The sequence below is a fragment of the Athene noctua genome, chromosome 12 (genome assembly GCF_965140245.1).
Source record: "Athene noctua chromosome 12, bAthNoc1.hap1.1, whole genome shotgun sequence".
Classification (NCBI taxonomy): domain Eukaryota; kingdom Metazoa; phylum Chordata; class Aves; order Strigiformes; family Strigidae; genus Athene; species Athene noctua.
The window spans coordinates 21,334,867-21,353,548 of record NC_134048.1 but is presented as its reverse complement, the minus strand read 5'-3'; the positions used below and the strand labels follow the sequence as shown (position 1 = coordinate 21,353,548).

General features: G+C 41.9%; 1 protein-coding gene across 1 annotated transcript; it reads right to left on the bottom strand.

The window, feature by feature from the left end:
• Window positions 1-699: 699 nt before the first annotated feature.
• PPP2CA (protein phosphatase 2 catalytic subunit alpha) lies at window positions 700-18,610 on the bottom strand. The gene is made up of 7 exons (XM_074916131.1): window positions 18,277-18,610; window positions 4,656-4,865; window positions 3,996-4,169; window positions 3,716-3,805; window positions 3,104-3,265; window positions 2,224-2,342; window positions 700-1,457 (listed from the first exon to the last, which is right to left on the bottom strand). Exons 1-7 carry the CDS (start codon window positions 18,376-18,378, stop codon window positions 1,385-1,387), a joined length of 930 nt encoding a protein of 309 aa, XP_074772232.1. The 5' UTR covers window positions 18,379-18,610; the 3' UTR covers window positions 700-1,384.
• Window positions 18,611-18,682: the final 72 nt, after the last annotated feature.

Here is an 18,682-nt window from a genome sequence, read left to right as displayed (position 1 = left end):
GCATTGTTTCAGAATCTAGGTTGAGCCCAAGGAATTTAAAGTCTCTTAAACAACAAGAATATTAGGAGTCCTCCGTTAAAACAACGGCCAGGTACATCTTTTTAAGAAATCCCCAGTAAGTTTCAAGCACAAGCCTTAAGAAAGCATAAGATTTGAATTTGTTTTGAATGAAACTATTAAATCAGGATTCAAATTCTGAAACAAATTAGTAGAAAGGAAATTATTTTAACAGAAGTCAACATAAATCACATACCACTGGTTTTCAGAATGGAAGCTTGGGCAATACACGTAGCACTAAAGTTCAAATTATTTCCTTTAATATTAGAAAACTGATTTTATTCTTAGTTTGTCAGAAAATGAGTTTAAGTAGTAGCACCTACATTGTAAATGACTCAAGCTTAAGGTTTACACTTTACACGCTCAATCAATTAAGTGATCCTATATTTTTCCATTTTTTAGTATTTCAGTAGAGCACCACGTCAGTAATAAGCGAGTTTTGTTCTCAGCTGCATGACAATGTATGACCAGGCACCTCCCTGGGACAGAATTCAAGAAGTCAGGAGTTTTCCAGCACACTCCAATCACCTCACAGTTTTAGTTACTTAAGGTGGAAATTTCTATGCAAGTTTATAAAACCCATCCAGCTACATGTTAGTTTATTAAACCACAGTTGACCTGAGATGCAATTAGGATTTGACATTTTTCCATACTTAGTTCACAAGTTTATTATGAAAAACACTGCAGCTCTGTCCTGCAGTAACATTGTTTTACAGAAAAAAACAGTTCTGTTCAAAGTAATTCACTATCCTTGGACAATTACAAGGGACAATATGGTAGGGCAAAGAGTGGAAAAGGGAACTGAGTGCAGACAAAAAAAAAAAAAAATCAATACAATTAAATTAAACAGTATTCCCTGAAAATAAAACAAACAAACAGTTTCAGAACAAATATGAGGCCTTGGTACTTATTTTAAAAATGTTCTTTAAGCTTCAATGATTGTTTGCTGCTACCCTTATCTACAGTCATGCTGAATAAAGCTATAGCTAAATGGAAAGTTAAATGTATTCACGAGGTGTTAATGTCTACATCTTATTATTTGCAGTCTCTCAGAGAAAGCAAAAGTAACTACAAATAGCGCTATGCCAGAAACTGGTTTCTTGACCAACAATGTTGCTTCAGCATGCAATGAACTGGTTCATTCTAAAGTGGTCACAGTTGTTGACGACAAGAGGCTTTGTATTTGAATATGGCACGTCTTTTGGTCCATGTGAAAACAAGTTTGAATGTTAAATATTTTCTGACACTTTGGAGTTACTGTTGCTCTTCCCATTTTCTTTAGGTCAACATATGGTTCATGGCAATACTGTACAGGTCTAAAATCTCTTTACAGGAAGTAGTCTGGGGTGCGACGAGTAACATGCGGTTCACCTCTACGCGGTGCTGGATCAAACTGCAAACTGAAAAGCAAAAGATATTAATGAAACCACAAGAGTTCTGTTTACATTCAGGTATGTTTTATATGTGAATTACCGCAGCCGTGGCCTTAACACATGTAAGTCTCTTCAAGTTCTTTCAACCAATTAAAGCCTCCTAGAATAAGTGCTCAACTTCTTCCACTCCTCCTATTAGTATGGATTTATAACCCCCATATTTTAAACTCCGGTTATGATTACTATGAAGGACTGGAGAAAAATTAATCTGAACTTTATGACTCAAACTGGTCAAACATTAGTATGTATTTAAAAGTCTCCAATAATTGCCAAAGAGGGCAGTTTACACAATGCTTTTACCTCGTTTACTTGTAAAGTTGCTACTGAGGTAGTTAATTAGAAGCCTCATTAAAAAAGCCAACATCCTAACATCTGAAGAATTTCAAGATTCCAAGTCTCTTGCCCTACACTGATAGGAGGGCACTACCTCAGATGTGACAGAGTACTCCTACCCTCAAATCACAGACCTCCACAGTATTTCATTAAACTCCAGTTACACAAAACAAAAACGAGGAATCTCACTTCAATCTGACAGACACGATGTCAACAACTGTTCCAGATATTTGTCTCCAAGACTTTAGATGCAACTACCTCAACAAATCCACATTCACTTCACCCCCCCAAAAGCACACAGGGAAGAAACACACCTTAACACAAGAAGTAAGTGGTACCTTGTTACGGTAACTGTTTTAAAATCATGAACAACGTCATTCTCATTTCTAAACATACTTACAAGGAGTATTTTAGAGTATCATCAAGTTCCATAATTGCAGCCTGGTTGCCACAACGGTAACAATAGTTTGGAGCGCTGAAAATTGTTACTACATTCCGATCATGGCACCAGTTGTATCCCTGGAGAGGGAAAAAAAAAAGAAATTATTACAGCCATCTGACTACTAACTGAATTTTTAATGTGCAAAACCCTAAGTGGCATTTGTAGTATCATTTCAAATAAGATTAAGGCTGTGTCTTTGTCTTCTTGAAAGAAAAAAGGGTAAAAATAAATTTTGGCCTTCATATGTTGCTTCTTACTAGTAAGCATGAGCTAAACATATATCTAAAAATAATTCATCATGAATTCTCCATTGCATTAGAGTTAAAAAATTAAAACAGCAATCCTGAAGTACATTATCTATTCTGAATCTTCAGCTGTGATCACCAAGACCAGAATCCAGACATGCATTTAAAAATCTTAACTGCCAGGGATAACTAGAAACTAAGAACCAAAACACACATCCAAGGTTAAAAGGAAAAAACACATCTTTTTTCAAGGCACACATATTTGTGTGCATTTTCATACCAAGGGGCTCAGCATTTACGTTTAAGAACCTTTTCATCTACACAGAAATGCAATACTACCTCTGCTACTAAAGTCTGGTTTGGGATCATATTGTAAATTTTCAGAAAAAAAGCCAAAATAAAGGTTACTCCACTGTCAAACTGAGAAACTCCTTTAGTAGCACATGAATACTGTCAAGGTGGAATTTCTGGAAGACTCTCAGCTGGATCATCGGTTGTCACAGCAGCACATGCACATCTCTGACACACAGGGTATGGTATTAATGGACCAACTATGCAACCAGAAGTTTAAACACACAGGCTCTCCTACTCACCTCCATTACCAACTGATGAGCTCTTGAAACCAACGTAAGGCCATTAGCATGGTTAAAGGTTTCTGAAATATCCTGTCCAAATGTATAACCTGCACCTCGAGGAGAAATTCCCCAGCCACCACGATCATCTGGATCTGACCATAGCAAGTCACACATTGGACCCTATAAAAGATGCAGATGTTTCAGAAACAGAGTACAAAAAACCCAAACAAACCCACAAAAAACCTACACACACATCACCCCTGCACAACTTGTGGCAGCATCTCTTTTAGACTTAAAAAAAATTTAAAAAAAAGCTTATCAACTACAACAGCTAGCACAGTCATCATCTGAAACACTACCAAGAAGGTAACCTGAACGTTTTCACAGGAGTAGTTGTCACCTCTGAGATCAGTAAGTCGTACCTGTTGAGATTCTAGGCACACTAAAATACATTTCTTTCTTTAGGCAAGAACACACCCCTTACTTTTCCTTCAGAAAACAAGAACAGGAAGACAGCCACTTGCATATTGCTAAGTTGGTCTGAATTTAATTTTCGGCCTGCATAATCAAAATATCCAATATATGTTGAATCATGGATCCCAGAAATTTAGAAAAAGTATTTTTCAGTACCTCATGAGGAACTTCCTGCAAGCGATCAAGTGCTCTGATGTGATCCAGTGTATCTATCGATGGAGAGAGGCCACCATGTAGACAGAAAATCTGGAAGAGTTAGATATATGAAGTTCATCTCATTAATTTATATTCATTATATCAGTGCAGTTATAATTGTTTAGTATAAATGATTATATAATCTGCAAGAGATTCCTTCAAAGCTGAGAGCTGATAGAATACAGTGGCAATAGCTTCCTTTACAACTAGTAACGTTTAACTTTGTCAAATACCAACATACCTGGCCATCCACCAAGGCAGTTAGAGGCAGGTAATCAAAAAGGTCTGTAAAGTATTTCCAAACATTTGCGTTTCCATATTTTCTTAAACATTCATCATAGAAACCATATACTTGTGTGATTTGCCTGCTTTCATGGTTCCCTCGAAGAATTGTGATACGTTCACGGTAACGGACCTAAACAGAACAGTTTCTTTTAGATGCATCAAAATACACGTGTCTTCCCAAAAAACAGGATTTGCACCCCTCACCCCCTGTCATATGTCAGTAAAGCAATAAAAACCAAACCCTTTTTAAGATGAAAATTCAATTATAATCTTTGAGAAAATAAGAGAGAATTCATTCAAATCTTTAACTGCCAAATACTTTTGAGATTAATTAAAAATTTTATTCATTGTTTCTAGTGGACTTAGCTATACCTCTATGTTAAGCTGAGCCCTCCAAGCAAATTCCTAGAGATTGCTACTTAGGCAAATCACAAATAAATACAGCACTTATTTTAGAAAATTTTTAAAAAATTAAGTATCTTAGAAAACTAAAACAGCCAACACTTCAGTTTTTGTACCTATAATACCAGTGTAGGGCAAATCATAACAGGTATTAAGTGTAGTCAGGATAGTAATTATATCTGTTTTATACTGAATCGTAGAGCTGAGAAGTTACCTTGAGAGCTACAAGCAATGTGACTGTTTCGACTGAATAATAGCCTCTGTCAACATAGTCCCCCATAAACAAATAGTTTGTGTCTGGTGATTTGCCTCCAATTCTGAAAAGTTCCATGAGGTCGTGAAATTGTCCGTGGACATCTCCACAGACTGTGACTGGACATCGCACCTCCTGTACATTAGATTCCTTTGTCAAAATTTCTTTAGCCTATAAAACAAAAGAAACACATAAATTGTGAATTTGTTTATGAACAGTCATTTTATTCAAAGTACACTCTACCACTTCCTGTTATCTGCTACTCTTTATGAACTCTTGTCCCTTCTTTGCCTGAAGTGCTTCAGATAAGACTTTATCTTTACTTAAAGTAAGATTTTACTTTATGCAACCGTGTATTACTAATAGAAATTTGCGGTTTTTCCCCTCTTTGTGGAGAGTATTTCAGAATTAATTTCCAGCACTTAAGTCTGAAGAAAAACTTCAGACTTTCTACAAAAACGGTTCCATGAAGCATAAAACAATGATCATCACTGCTGGAACTGAAGAAGTTTGCAAGTATTTGGAAAAATTAAATCAAAAAATCATGTCAATGTCTTATCTCCAAATGCCTGAACTCAGGCGTGGCCATAACCGAGACTCCCCCCGTGTGGGCAGAATCACATCAGCCGGCAAAAGCTCTCGGGGAGTTCTACCCCTCTGAAATCTCACTTCAGAAGAGTGTTTGCCACCCATCTGTACCTACATCTTTCAATGCAAAGGCAGGGAGTCCGACAGGAAGCAGAAGTGAGAACATAACTAACACCCAGTGGTACCAGCAACAGCAGAGCAGGTGCGTTACCTGCACACTTTCTGAGCAAGTTTTGTGTCTAAGTACACAAAAGTAACACCGAGTTATGTCTTTATAAACCAAAATAGGGAAACGTCTTTGTCATCATTTTTCCCACAAGATTGTGTACATAAATTTGCAGACAAAGGCAATTTGTATGAAGAAGCACAAGATAAATGCAGCATCAGAAAGGTAATTTTGAAATAATACAAGAATTCCCTAATCATACCATCACACTGGCAGTTGTTACAGTTTGTTCTCCAAGCAGTCACCAAACACATGCCATAATTTTCAAGAGGGTATTAGAAATATAAATAGTAACAAGTTCACAAGTTACCATCTACAAAGATTTCCATGCCTTTCAACCACCAACGTTCCTATTCAAAAAGGATCCCTATTTTACTTCATTACCAGAATGCCAAGAGAATATATAAAAACTATATTCTGTTTTATAACCCAAGGTGTCTACAAGACTTGCAGAAACAGCACCAAATGCCACCTATGCACAGGTCACACTGAATCCAAAATAATCTGAAGCACACACCAGTGTGAGAGACAGATGGAAGAGCAACACCACATTCAATTTAGGGTCACTTGTTCTTAACTTTCTCAAATCTGACAACTAAAGCAACATACTCCTTTTTGGAAGGTTTCTAAGCAAAGAGGTATTTTGAGACACTAGAAAAAATTCTTCATAATCTGAAAAGCATCGATTTTAAAAGGTTAGGAAAGATGTGTCTGAAGTGAAAATCTAAACAGGATATTAAATACTGGGTGTTGACATGAGCCAAGCTATTCAGAGACGTGTTGCTGTGTCCAAGTTTCCACCCTATTCATGAAGCCACGAGCTGCACAGTGCTGGACGCTCCCACCCCAAAAAGTGGTCCCACTGTTCATGCACGTTGCCCAGGCTAACCACCACCCTCACCACTTCAAACAAGAGAAGTGCCAGCAACACAGCTTCATGATGGAGATTTGTGAAATTCAACATTTCATTCAACTCTGTAAAGAAATGCAAAAATGCAGTCGTGGTGAAGTACCCTGCACAACACAGAGCTTTAGATATTACAGGATGAGCAACAGAGTTAAATCACTCTGCAGACATATTTGCATCAAAAGTCAATCTCATATGACAGTTTCCACTCATGCCCTGCCTAGTACTAAAGATAGGTCATTGCTGGCTTGTGGTAGGTGCTAAAAGTGTAGATTTATTTTAAGATAGCCTGACTTAAGTTCATTTTAATGCAGTGACACTCACCGGATGTTTTGAAGGTGTTTTAACAGGCTTAGCCTCTTCTAATACACTTACATTCAGAAGTATTAGCCACATTAATTCTCCCTTTGACAGAGATGTTGCAGGTGCTTATAGCATTTCAATATAAAAACCCCATTCTTCAGTTAGAACGCTTTCTACTGCCGTATTTTCTCAACACACTCCAAGCACTGCACAAAGAATGCAGCATTCAATTTTTCATCAAAGGGACGCAACGTTTCTGCTGACTGAGATTAAAATGGCATAGTTCTCAGCAACAAAGTTGTTGCTTCCTCAGTTTTTGAAATATTAAATCACTCAGATATGCATATGACCAAACACGTAGATAAGCCAGACAGCTACTCTGGCTGGAAAAAAGACTGTTCCAGGTCAACTTGCAAAACAGCAGTCTCTATTTAAATCCTTGCAGTGGAGAAATGCTGGTGCAGGGATTTCAGTATTTCCATGTTCTGAAACAAGTTACAAACTGCTCAGTCCATTTACAGTTTTATCATGTCCCATAGCGTTAACAGTGGCATATACTGAAGTGCTTAAGCAGTGGAATTGCCTCTACAAAAGAGCTTCAGCAGAGCTGAAAGTGGAAAAAATAATACCCTGAAAACAAACCACCAAGTGGGCCATCAACCATACCCCAAATTTCCACATTAAACCAATCCCTACAAAAGGGTAAAGCAAAAAATGGTGTAATATTCTGTAACATACATTAACAAAACCCCAAGTTGGTAAGACAACAGTGGATGTAATATTTCCATTGCACAATCCAAGATTCACAGAGGTAAGCCATCACTAACACTAGTGAAGTATCTGTGACCCTGGCTTTGTACTGGACCACACACCGTCCTGTGCAACCTCACCTGGTCCCACTCCCTCTTTATCGATCCCGTCCCCGAGATCCAGGATGATGGTGTTTGTTCAGCCACATCACGCAGCTCCCTCCCTGTCCATCCCCATCCATCCTCCCCCCAATAAACTGGGCTTCCCACCAGCAGCTCTCCTACCCTTCCCTCGTGGAGAGGAACCAGAGCATTCTTCAGCAGCCTGCAGTAGAAGACAGGGCACTCCCTGATCAAACTATCCCATGAAGAACTAGGGGAGAGACACACACACCTCATTTCTTGTATTTCAAAAACCCAGTGACCTACTGCCACGAAGGATACTAATGCAACACTTAGCAGTATTGGGACATCGACGTTTTGAAACATCCAGGTTTCATTGCCTATCACCAGGATAAACATTTATGCAATTCTGAAAGAGATTTTTCTTGAACATTTACCACTGCTTTTATTTCTCAGTCTTTTTTTTCAGTTCTTAAAAATTCTTAGTATTAAGAAAGCCCTGAACTTTTGTATGCCTTCAACCCTTGTAAGTACCCCACAGCACAGGAAGTTTAACTTGTGGTGGTATTTAAAATAAGATTAATTAACTAAAGCAAAAACTTGCTATCAACAGCCTACTACATTACAGTTATAAAACCCTACCTCCAAATCAGCTTAACTATTTCAGCATTACACACTCAAGCATTACACACCTTGATTAAAATCAAGGGCAAACAGATACAGATTAAGGCTGGAAAGAACCAAATACTTCAAACTGATAAAAGCTAATTTTACAGCCAAGCACTAACAAAGTCTAATGCAGAAAAAAAACCCATGTAGCTATAAGACACAGCTGCACAAGAAGAACTGAGTGAAATGCTGTCATAATCAACAATTGCTGAGGTGGAAAGTCATGTATTTTACTCAGAGCAATCTCAGGAACAATTAAACAATAAGCACATATCAAATACACTTCAGCTTAGTCACAGTGACTGGAATTTGTTCCTACTTGGTATCTGAAATATTGGCTTACTCAGCCATTTTGTTGGAAAGAGGCAACAAGCCCTAAACAGCTGAAAGACAACAGGAATAAATCCAGTACTGGTTTAAACACACAAAAAACCAACATATTTTCACCTTACCGTAAAGCAATTAGCACTGCATAAATACAACCTAGTATTTCAGAATTAAAACATTCCTGGACTGCTGCACATCATCTAAATGGCCAGATGAACAGTTAAGCACTGTTTTGTTGCCTTTGTTTACAAAGCACATCTTCTACACAAAACACCGTTCTTAAAATACAAAGATGCTAATCAAAGATTAGCTGCATTGTTTTAAGACAATGCAAGATCCGAGTGTAAACTCTCAACTCCGCATTTTATAATATAGTCAGGATAAGAATTAAAATCTGTATGACCATTAAAGCTACTACCCTATGATTTTCAGATCTTCACTATTTTATTTAATGAGATGCAGGGTTGTATGTATACAGAAGTTTCTCCTATTTCCCCTGTTCCCTGCAAGTATTTTAATCCTATATGCCACAGATGAATGCTCAGTCTAGTGCCATAAAGGCTACAGTCCATCCTTCTCTTTCTCAACTCACTCTATGCTGCAGACAACCGAGTTTCCCTCATGAGCAGAGTACATCATCAACCTTGCCTCACAGAATTCAAGCGGTCCATTCCTGAAAAATCTTCTAAATTCATCTGTGCTCAAATTCCTTTGTGTTTCCAGAACGTAGCAGATATTTCCCAATTACTCCTACCCCTTCTTAGACCCACACATTCTAGCAGGAGCTCTGATAACTCAAACCAAGTATCTACCCTGAAAATCTCATCAGCACATCAGAAGAAAAAAAAAAAAAGCAAAGAAGCATTAAACATTACTGTGGCTTTGTAAAATTGTAGAACAATGCTTGAAAATGCTGCACAGCAGTGATTCAATGCTGTAAGGCACTTATCAAAAGATTACCACTAACTCAGTAAATACAACCATTATTTTAATTAGACAACACAGATCCGAAGTCATGGTTGCAGATGGTAATGTGTCATTCTTGGCAGACCAGAATTCACACCTGCAACCCACCATGCTGTCTAGTAAAGTGTGTCTTGAGAAGCATCCACTGTAACCAAGAAAAAAAAAGTATTTGTAGTTACCAAAAAGATATTTTGATGAGATCGAAGACTTTAACCACACCCATAATTTTCTGTCATCAGGATGCACAGGATGTGACTAAAGGCACAAGGATCAGCTAATTGGGATGAATACTGGTTTTAGCTGGCCAAAGATCACGGCCTGGAAGAGATTCCCGTTCCAAGCAAAGTCATCCATTACAGTCAGCAAGTCTTCTGCAGAGCAAGTACATTTGCTTCCTTCAGTTTAAGGGCTTCCCCCCACCCCTTATTTGCAGAGGAAAGAGAGCATGGTCAGACAAAAGATGGGCTCACCATTTTTAGAGCAAAAGGTATTTTCATTCACTGTCTGACATTTTAAACAAAACTAGAGAAGTGGGGCCTCCACCATCACCCTTCTGTGAAGAAGGTACGACAGCAGACAGATTACATGACACAAATGGCAAAATGATTTATGCTGAACTTCAAAATCCACTATGGAGTTCAATGTGAATGCATAAGTAGGAGCAAAATTAAAATACAAAGCTCCCCACTGACATTTAATTAGTTAGGACTCTAAAATAAGTAAAAAACAGGATTTCCATCCACTAGCAGCAAAGTACTCTTTTCCCAGGACTGAAACAGAAGATTACTGATCTGCTTTCTCTCTGGTTGCGACTAGCATCTATACTTCCAGTTTCTAACCTCTTTCACTAGCAGTGACACTGAAGGTTTATAACTCAGCAAAGGAAAACAGGCATGAGCAGTCAAAGAGTCACAACTCCTGAGAACAGTGTGTCACCATGCCGTCACTACGTTTATAGCCCTTCATGTTCTTGGAATAGGGCAAGTAGAACTAACAAAGGAACTCAAAAGTTTTATTTTAAAATGCACAAAATTAAAGTTCAGTAGCTTGTGTATCAATGACTATCTGTCAGTGAACAAGAACAGGCAATTAACTAACCAAAAAAGCATTAAAACCATTCAGCTTTTTATTTCAAAACACACAGCAAAGTACCCTTCTTCACTGCTCCACAACCCAGCAACAACTGCTCCTTTACTATTTCTATTATTTTTAATTTTGTATTATTTCTACTATTTCTATTTGGTTAGAAGAAAGACCAGTTAAACACAAGATGTTAGCCAAGAAGAAGATCGATCGTAATGCCAACACTTGCACATAAGATTAAATGAGACAACAACCTTCCTTTTTCTCCTGCAAATTCTAGAAGGTCTGCGAGACAGCAGTCAGGCAGTCAGCTTTTGTCAAACAACCCTCTATTCCTTGGTATTACAAAGTAAGAACTGACACCATTCGCAGCCTTGGTAGTCCCCTCAACACTTCAATTTTGAAAAATCTTTAGCAGTCTTCCATACTCTGCACAAGCAAAAGGGATGTTCTTTTCCTCAGAGGCAGGTTTGGGAGAAGGAAAGGGGCACTGCTATTTAAGTATCACAGTTGAAAAGACCAGATGGAACATGAGGATAGGAAGGGGCTCCTCTCGAAGAACTCCATGTCATTATTTTGCTTCATACAAAAGATCTTAAGTGTCTTTAACTTTTAGTTTGAAGAGTAACAAAGTCTAGAAAAATCTTTTTTAAAAATATAGGAGACCACATAGCTCAGGAAATCAGATGCCTTCCTCTCTATGTGGGATTTCCAAGAAACACAGCAACAGCAGCAAAGTATGAAGCTGACAACTTACACAAAGAGGGTCTTCAGTGTCCTCTGTAGAACGAGTTGTATTTGTTTTGTATCATTCAAATTAGAAAAAAACAAAAACAAAAAACAACAGGCTAAGGCTATTCTCAAACTAGTTGTGCCTGATATCCACAAGTCTAGCTTCATGCAATAAACTCAAAAGGTTTTCAACTCTTTTCCTCAAGTAACTCCAACCACAGCTAGGTATAGTCACGTATAAGGTACGGTCAGGATACCAACTGGAGGATGGGGGAGGCATGTGTGTGGAACTCAAGAAACATACTTCAAAACCAACTAGCAAGCATGTAACACCTGTATTAAAAGGTATTTCCAATATACCCAGCAGAAACACTGGAGACCTGACTACTGAGCAATTGAGCTCAATATTATCCTTTAGCCAGGAATAAACTGTTTTTCCTGCTTAACATACTACCTACAGAAAAGGAACCGAGGGCAACAACTGTGCTCCTTAACGTAGGTGTAGTGTCCCTAAGCATGGATGGAAATTCAGTCCCTACTCCTTTGATCCCCTTCACACAGCCTTCAGTACAAGGCCTCCTTAACTCCTGCCAGACACAGCCAGCCAGGCTGGGTTATTGCAATGTTTTAGGCAACCGAGATGACTAAACTGAAAATGGCTAGGGAGCCATCACAGAGCAGCACTGTCATCAGATCTGAGGAGGCAACAGCCTCACCACAGGTAGATTTGGAAGAGGACATCAATCTACAGCCTCATCCACATCCATCAACTGCTAGAACTCAAGCAAAAACTTGTTCTGACTTATGAGTGCTTACTTCTGTTATCTTAAGCTATGCCCAAAATAACTTCTAAAACAACACAAAAATATCTTGCACTCCTATTTGACCACAACTAATGTTGTAATAAAAAAAGAAACCAAACCCCAAAACCTAACTGCTACCACAACTAAATTTTACAGAATTTCCTAGAACTGAAAAAGATTAGCTGCTGATGTTACAAGACTTGGCACATACAAGACCAAATTCTCATACAGACATCAAAATGTTTTAAGTATAATCAGGACTAGATGAGAACGCTGGCAAGGCTGACACTTTAAATGCCTTTTGTGTAGAGACAATTTCCATTTTATATTACCAACCATCACAGAATAAAACCCCACAGAACACTGGGAGCAAAAGGATTTTTTTTGTGCAAGTGTTCCAGAATAATCTAACACACAGCGATTAAAATGTCACAAAAAGCTTTTCACAATAAATCTGTAACTCTTCAGACTTAACTATATGCACCCATCAATGGCTTAATCCCCAGGTATGTTCAACGAAGCAGCAGCAGAGGAGTCCTCAACCATCTTCTGGTCTCCCACAGCCCCTGGAACCACTGAAGAGAGCCCTCCTGATGCTGGCAGTAGTTCAAGGGTTTCCTTGTTAGTGAATCCAGAAGCCAATGCAGTAGTAGCAAGGAGGAACTGAAATGCTGTGCATTCCAGACCAATGTCGTTCTCCTGCCATGGCAAGCAGTGGAGGGACACAGATCTTGTCCAATACAGAGCCCACTGCATGGAAACTCTCCCTCACTGGGAATTCTGTGGTCCCATACCAGCTGTGTGGCACGGTCAGCATGCTGGAGGGAAGGGATATGCTGTCCAGAGGGACCTGGACAGGCTGGAGAGGTGGGACCGTGCCAACCTGATGAAGTTCAACAAGGCCAAGGGCAAGGTCCTGCCCATGGGTCAGGACAACTCAAGCACAAATCCAGGCTGGGCGAGGAGTGGCTGGAGAGCAGCCCCAGGGAGAAGGACTTGGGGGTACTTGTGGATGGAAAACTGACTGTGAGCCAGCAACATGAGCCCACAGCCCAGAAAGCCAAAGGTGTGCTGGGCTGCACCCAGAGCAGGGTGGGCAGCAGGGCCAGGGGGGGATTCTCCCCCTCTGCTCTGCGAGACCCCCCTGCAGGGCTGGGTCCAGCTCTGGGGGCACCAACAGCAGAAGGACACGGACCTGCTGGAGTGGGGCCAGAGGAGGCCACGGAGATGCTCTGGGGGCTGGAGCCCCCCTGTGAGGACAGGCTGGGAGAGTTGGGGGTGCTCAGCTGGAGAAGAGAAGGCTCTGGGGAGACTTTAGAGCAGCCTCCCAGGACTGAAAGGGGGTACAGGAAAGCCTGAGATGGACTTTTTACAAGGGCATGTAGTGACACAACAAAGGATAATGGCTTTAAACTGAAAGAGGGCAGATTTAGATTAGATGTAAGGAAGAAATTCTTCCCTCTGAGGGTGGTGAGACACTGGCACAGGTTGCCCAGAGCAGCTGTGGCTGCCCCCTCCCTGGAAGGGTTCAAGGCCAGGTTGGACAGGGCTTTGGGCAACCTGGGCTAGTGGAAGGTGGCCCTGCCCGGGGCAGGGGGTTGGAACTGGGTGATCTTTAAGGTCCCTTCCAACCCAAACCATTCTATGATTCTGTTGGGACAGGTTTTGAGTTGATTTACAGCAAGTTCAGACATGAACGTTCATTTTTACAATCATTCTTGTTTAAAGAATAGTTACATGTGATGGTTACATGTAAAGATATGGGAACGAAAAGGCTAGCTAATGGAAAAGCCTTTGCAAACGCAGCTGGGGACAGTTTAAAATGTTCACTTCTGGCCAAAAACAATCAGCTAAGAAAGGTAATTCCCCAACAGCAGAGGAAGCAGAAGGGAACATGTGCCTGTCTCTGTCTGAAAAAGAAGTGGGACAGACATCTCAGGGCAGTAATAGCTTAAAACAGAGGAGTAATATCCATAAAACTTGCCAGTCCTATGCATTAGAGGAACCTAACTTTGATTGCAGGGTGGGGTTTTTTGACCCAAAAAAGATTCATCAGTAACATACTGTCCTCCCAGGTTTAAGGCACCAAATTTAAGATGATCCAGTTGAAGCAGCTCACACAGCTGCAGTGGGTACATGCATGTTTGGCTAGTTGTCATCTGCAATCTGTCTCAGAAAATCTAACTTGGAAGATTTGGTGTTAAACAAAGGTGGAAGTTCTGCAAAAGGGGGAAAAAAAAAAAAAAAGACAGAAAAATACACCATTAACAAGGTACATTATCAGAGAACAGTATGGCCCAGAAACATATTTGAATTAGCACTGATGACAAATCAAAAAGCAAATGCAACCAAGATCATTGTTACAGATCAAAAGCTGCGGGAGACAAGGCTTGAATCAAGGTTTCTTGAATGCCTTTATCAGTATCAGCCCTTCACTTAGTTTGAAAAATTTTGGATAGCAGCACTGTCTATTCAGACATATTTTACTAGTAATTCAAGTACATGGAAAGAGAACCCTGAACTCTACACAACATATATGACCAAACTGTCATATTTTTCTAAAAACTGTATGCCATGTTCAAACCCACTTAATTACAGACTAGAATTTCCAGGGGAGAGACTGATACCTCTGCCTCCACCTGCACTAGATACCTTCTGTCATAACCAATGGAGACTCTATCCACAAATTCGACTCATTCCTTTGTGTATTTTTAGACTGTCACCCCACCTTTCTGAGCAATGTACCACACCCCCATGTCCTGTGAAAAAGGGCATTTATACACCACAGTGAGGAGATAAGACCATTTCCCTCTACCCTCACAAAATATGGAAAAGAACAGTACTCCAAAACAGCACCCTTTTGTTCAAAACAGCCAGTGGAAAAACCCTCACCTGGGAATAAAGGAATTCCTTTCTCCTCTGTTCATGGCCAACAGTCAATAAACAATTCAGTGTTAACAGGACAAATGCCACTGATACGTAACAGCGACTGTATGGTGGTACATTTTGACCGCTTCTTCCAAATTTATACTTACCAAATCCTTAAGCAAAGCACGTACTACTGGTCTCACAACTGATGTAACATAAAATACACAGCACATATTAAGCCTAGAATAACTTAACTGCCACTCAAGAGGTTCACATTCTTTCAAATAATCTGTGAAAGTACTATGTATTATTCATGGATACAAATTATTCCTAGGCTTAGAAGACATTTCTGCCCAGTTACCACCACTGCCATCACCCAGGTAACCAGGCACAGCATAAGATGTAAGAAAGTAACTGAGATGCATGAATGGCCACACTTAATTATCCTGTTTGTAAATAGCTGTTACATTCTTTAGATATCAACACTGAAATACAAGAGAGCCCTTAGGCTTATTCTTATTAGATAGGCACCAGTCTGCATACATGAAGTCCCAGCAGATCAAGAAATACCAGTCAGGAAGATCATCTGATCGAACAGTGTTATGGGGAAAAAGCCCTCACAAAGATTTGTTTATTTTAACTAGCCCTAGCATCAATTCAGCGTGGTGAAGAATGACAGTTTATACCTAGAAGGGTTTTTATCTGTCCTTTGGAACAGTAGCTATATTTGATGCTGTCCTTAACACATTAAGCTATTTATGGAAAAACATAACCTCTGGGTGGGTGCGATTACATTCACAAAACTACTTAAGACAATCAAAACGTGGAAACACAACTCCGCAAAGTTTCTGAGAATCGGTGCTGGAAAAATGGAAAGACCTTAAAGCAAGCGCTGCCCCTCAGCAGGAGGGCACAGAATTCAACTACCACTCTGCTTTTACCGACACAGCTTCCCACTGGAGGAGGCAGAGGCATCCCGATGGAAAACTCGGGCATCAGGGGCCTACTTCCAATTCCTTGCATCAGCAACCATGTAGAAACCTAACTACTCTTAGCAGGAAGTCCCAGTAAATCCACCTGTACTTATCAGCAACAAATCACCCCTCCTTAACATAAACAGCCATGTGGCTGTACTCTGCAAAGTGCTGACCACAAACCAGTCAGAGATGGGGAATTTCAGCTCAAGCACAGTATCACACTACCCGGAGAAATCTGGACTGGAGCTTGCTCATATCCACCCAACATGAGGTTGTTGCTAAATCGTATTTTTCAGGTGGACTTCCCTCACGCATTCTTGTGGTCGCTCATCTCAAAACATGTTACACACAACTTTCTGTGACCTTTCCTTTTGTCTTCCATTATTTCCGTGAGAAGCATTACACATTTATCCAGAAATACAACTCGTTTCCATTCTTCACTGAGAAAAAATGAACACATCGCCTTGTGCAACAACAGTGACTGTGACTTGAGTATCTCCTGTAAGGAATTTCTAATGGTATGCCCACTCCTCACCTATCAACCCCCAGTAAACTGAAAGCTTTTTGTATATTCCTCACGCTCCTGGAAGTTACATACAACATTATAAAACATACCCACTCGTGGGTATTCAGGACCCCGTACCAGCATCAGTTTATGAACGATGCCAAGTGGAATCCTTGCCTCTCCAACAAAGCAATACAAGGAAGAAGCTGGACCGTTGTCATTAGAGATGCACATGAAAAATAGCCAGGCCGTGACATTGCCACTTGCTTGCAACACAATGTAAATTACACAAACTGTATCAAATTATAACAATTTTCAACTGCTAGAATACTAGTGAACTAAAATCTGTACTCAAGCAAGAACCTGTCTGGCAAAACCCACTGCAAGTTCTTTAATAAGTTCATAGACAGTCCTCTGGAAACAACGTGCTTCCAAAACAACATGCTGTAGTATTTGAGGGCATGATGACAAATTTTAAATATTCTAATTACTTCTCACGGCAGGTATGCAGGCTTCTTTTAACCCAATACACCAGTAACTTCCTATATTCCTTAATTTCCAATTCCCAAACAGCCCACTAATACTACTTCCTTCAGACTAGAAATGTAGGAATACATAAAACCTTCAGTAACCAAAAAAACTGCTCAGCTATTAGGTTACATCCAGAATTAGAATCGAATTGGAAAACGCAGCTGGATGCTACTAGAACAAATCTTTCCTTGAATTTCCAAAAGGTAATCTATCCCGGGCTGATTTAAAGACCTTTCTGAACTATAAATGGCTCAATGAACACAGTACTCTAACGTTGGAATCTCAACATTTTCAATCCGTCGCCATAAAAATAAATAGCTATATGGGATCTCAACTGTTCTGTGAATTTCATGAAACCCAGAATCTCATTCAAAGCAAAGTCCCAAAACTAATCTACCCTTCAATTAGTTATAAATGCGCTTGTGCTTATTTAGATCATGGAAAAAAAAAAAAATCAAAGCTGTTACGTTCCAGCAGCAGCTCTTTACCGTGTAATTTTCAACTGATTACCATCAGCTTTTATTTTCACTGTAATAACTCAACGCTTTGGGGGCTGCTTTAAAATTTTAACCGTATCGTATCACCGTCGATTCCCTCGCGACCCTCCGCACACGACGGCTGCCCAGGCCGGCCGCCGCGACCCGGCCGCGGGCACCGGCTCCCCCCGCCCAGCCGGGGCCGCCCGGCGGCGGTGGCGCCAGGCGGGGCCCGAGGATGGGGAAGGGCAGCGGGGAAGGGCCGGGGCCGGTGCATCGCGGCTCGCCCGGGCCTTCCCCCGCCGTCCCCGGGATGGCGGCCCCGCTCGGGGGTCTCTCCCGAGAATCCCGGCAGCGGCGCCATTTTAGGAGGCGATGAAAAGGCGGGAGGCGGAGCCAGGCTCCCAGCGCAGCGAGAGGGGGCGCGGATCCGCCCGCGGTGGGGCCGCGGTTCGCCCGGCTCCCCGGCCCGCTCCCCTCCCCCGCCGCCGGCTCGGGCTCCAGCCAGCCCCGCGGAGCCGCCCGAAAGGCCCCGACCCGCCGCTCCGCTCGCCACGACGCCTCTTCCCGCGTCCCGCCCGCCTCCCCGGCGGAGAGCCGCCACCCCCACCCGGCAGCACCTTTCCCCGGCTCCCCGGTCACTCGCCTTCCCGCCGAGAAGCCGCCGCGGCCCCACGGGCTCCCCCACTGCAGCGACCCGGCCCCCTCCTGAACCCCCACACCCCCCCCGGCTCCCCGCAGCCGCTCACCTTCTCGCAGAGGCTCTTCACCTGCCCCTCGGAGAGCTGCTTGCACTCGTTGAGCTGCTCCACCCACTGGTCGAGCTCCTTGGTGAAGACCTTCTCCTCCATCCCGCTCTCCCCCTCCTCACCGGCTGCTGCCGCACCACCACCCCGGAGGCCCCTGCGATCCGCGCTCCTAACAGCGGCGGCAACAGCAGCGGCAGCGAGGAGCCGCGACGCGGCGGGTCAAGCGGGCGGGAGCGGCCCGGAGCGCTGGGAGGCGGGCGGCCGCGGGGTGTTCGCCGCTACTGCAGCTCTGCCGCCCGCTGCCTCGCACCAGACCGTGTAATGGCCGCCGCTCCTGACGTCACCGCCTCGGCTTCCACTACGGGGAGGGGAAGCGGGGGGAGACGCCACGGGCGGCGACGGCGCC

Excerpts from the sequence above, each read along its gene's own strand:
- PPP2CA (XM_074916131.1), bottom strand. The coding sequence starts at position 18,378 with ATGGAGGAGAAGGTCTTCACCAAGGAGCTCGACCAGTGGGTGGAGCAG. Across the intron at positions 4,170-4,655 it reads CATTGCTTGTAGCTCTCAAG|GTCCGTTACCGTGAACGTAT; the intron begins GTAACTTCTCAG and ends TGTTCTGTTTAG. Across the intron at positions 3,806-3,995 it reads CTGCCTTGGTGGATGGCCAG|ATTTTCTGTCTACATGGTGG; the intron begins GTATGTTGGTAT and ends TAACTCTTCCAG.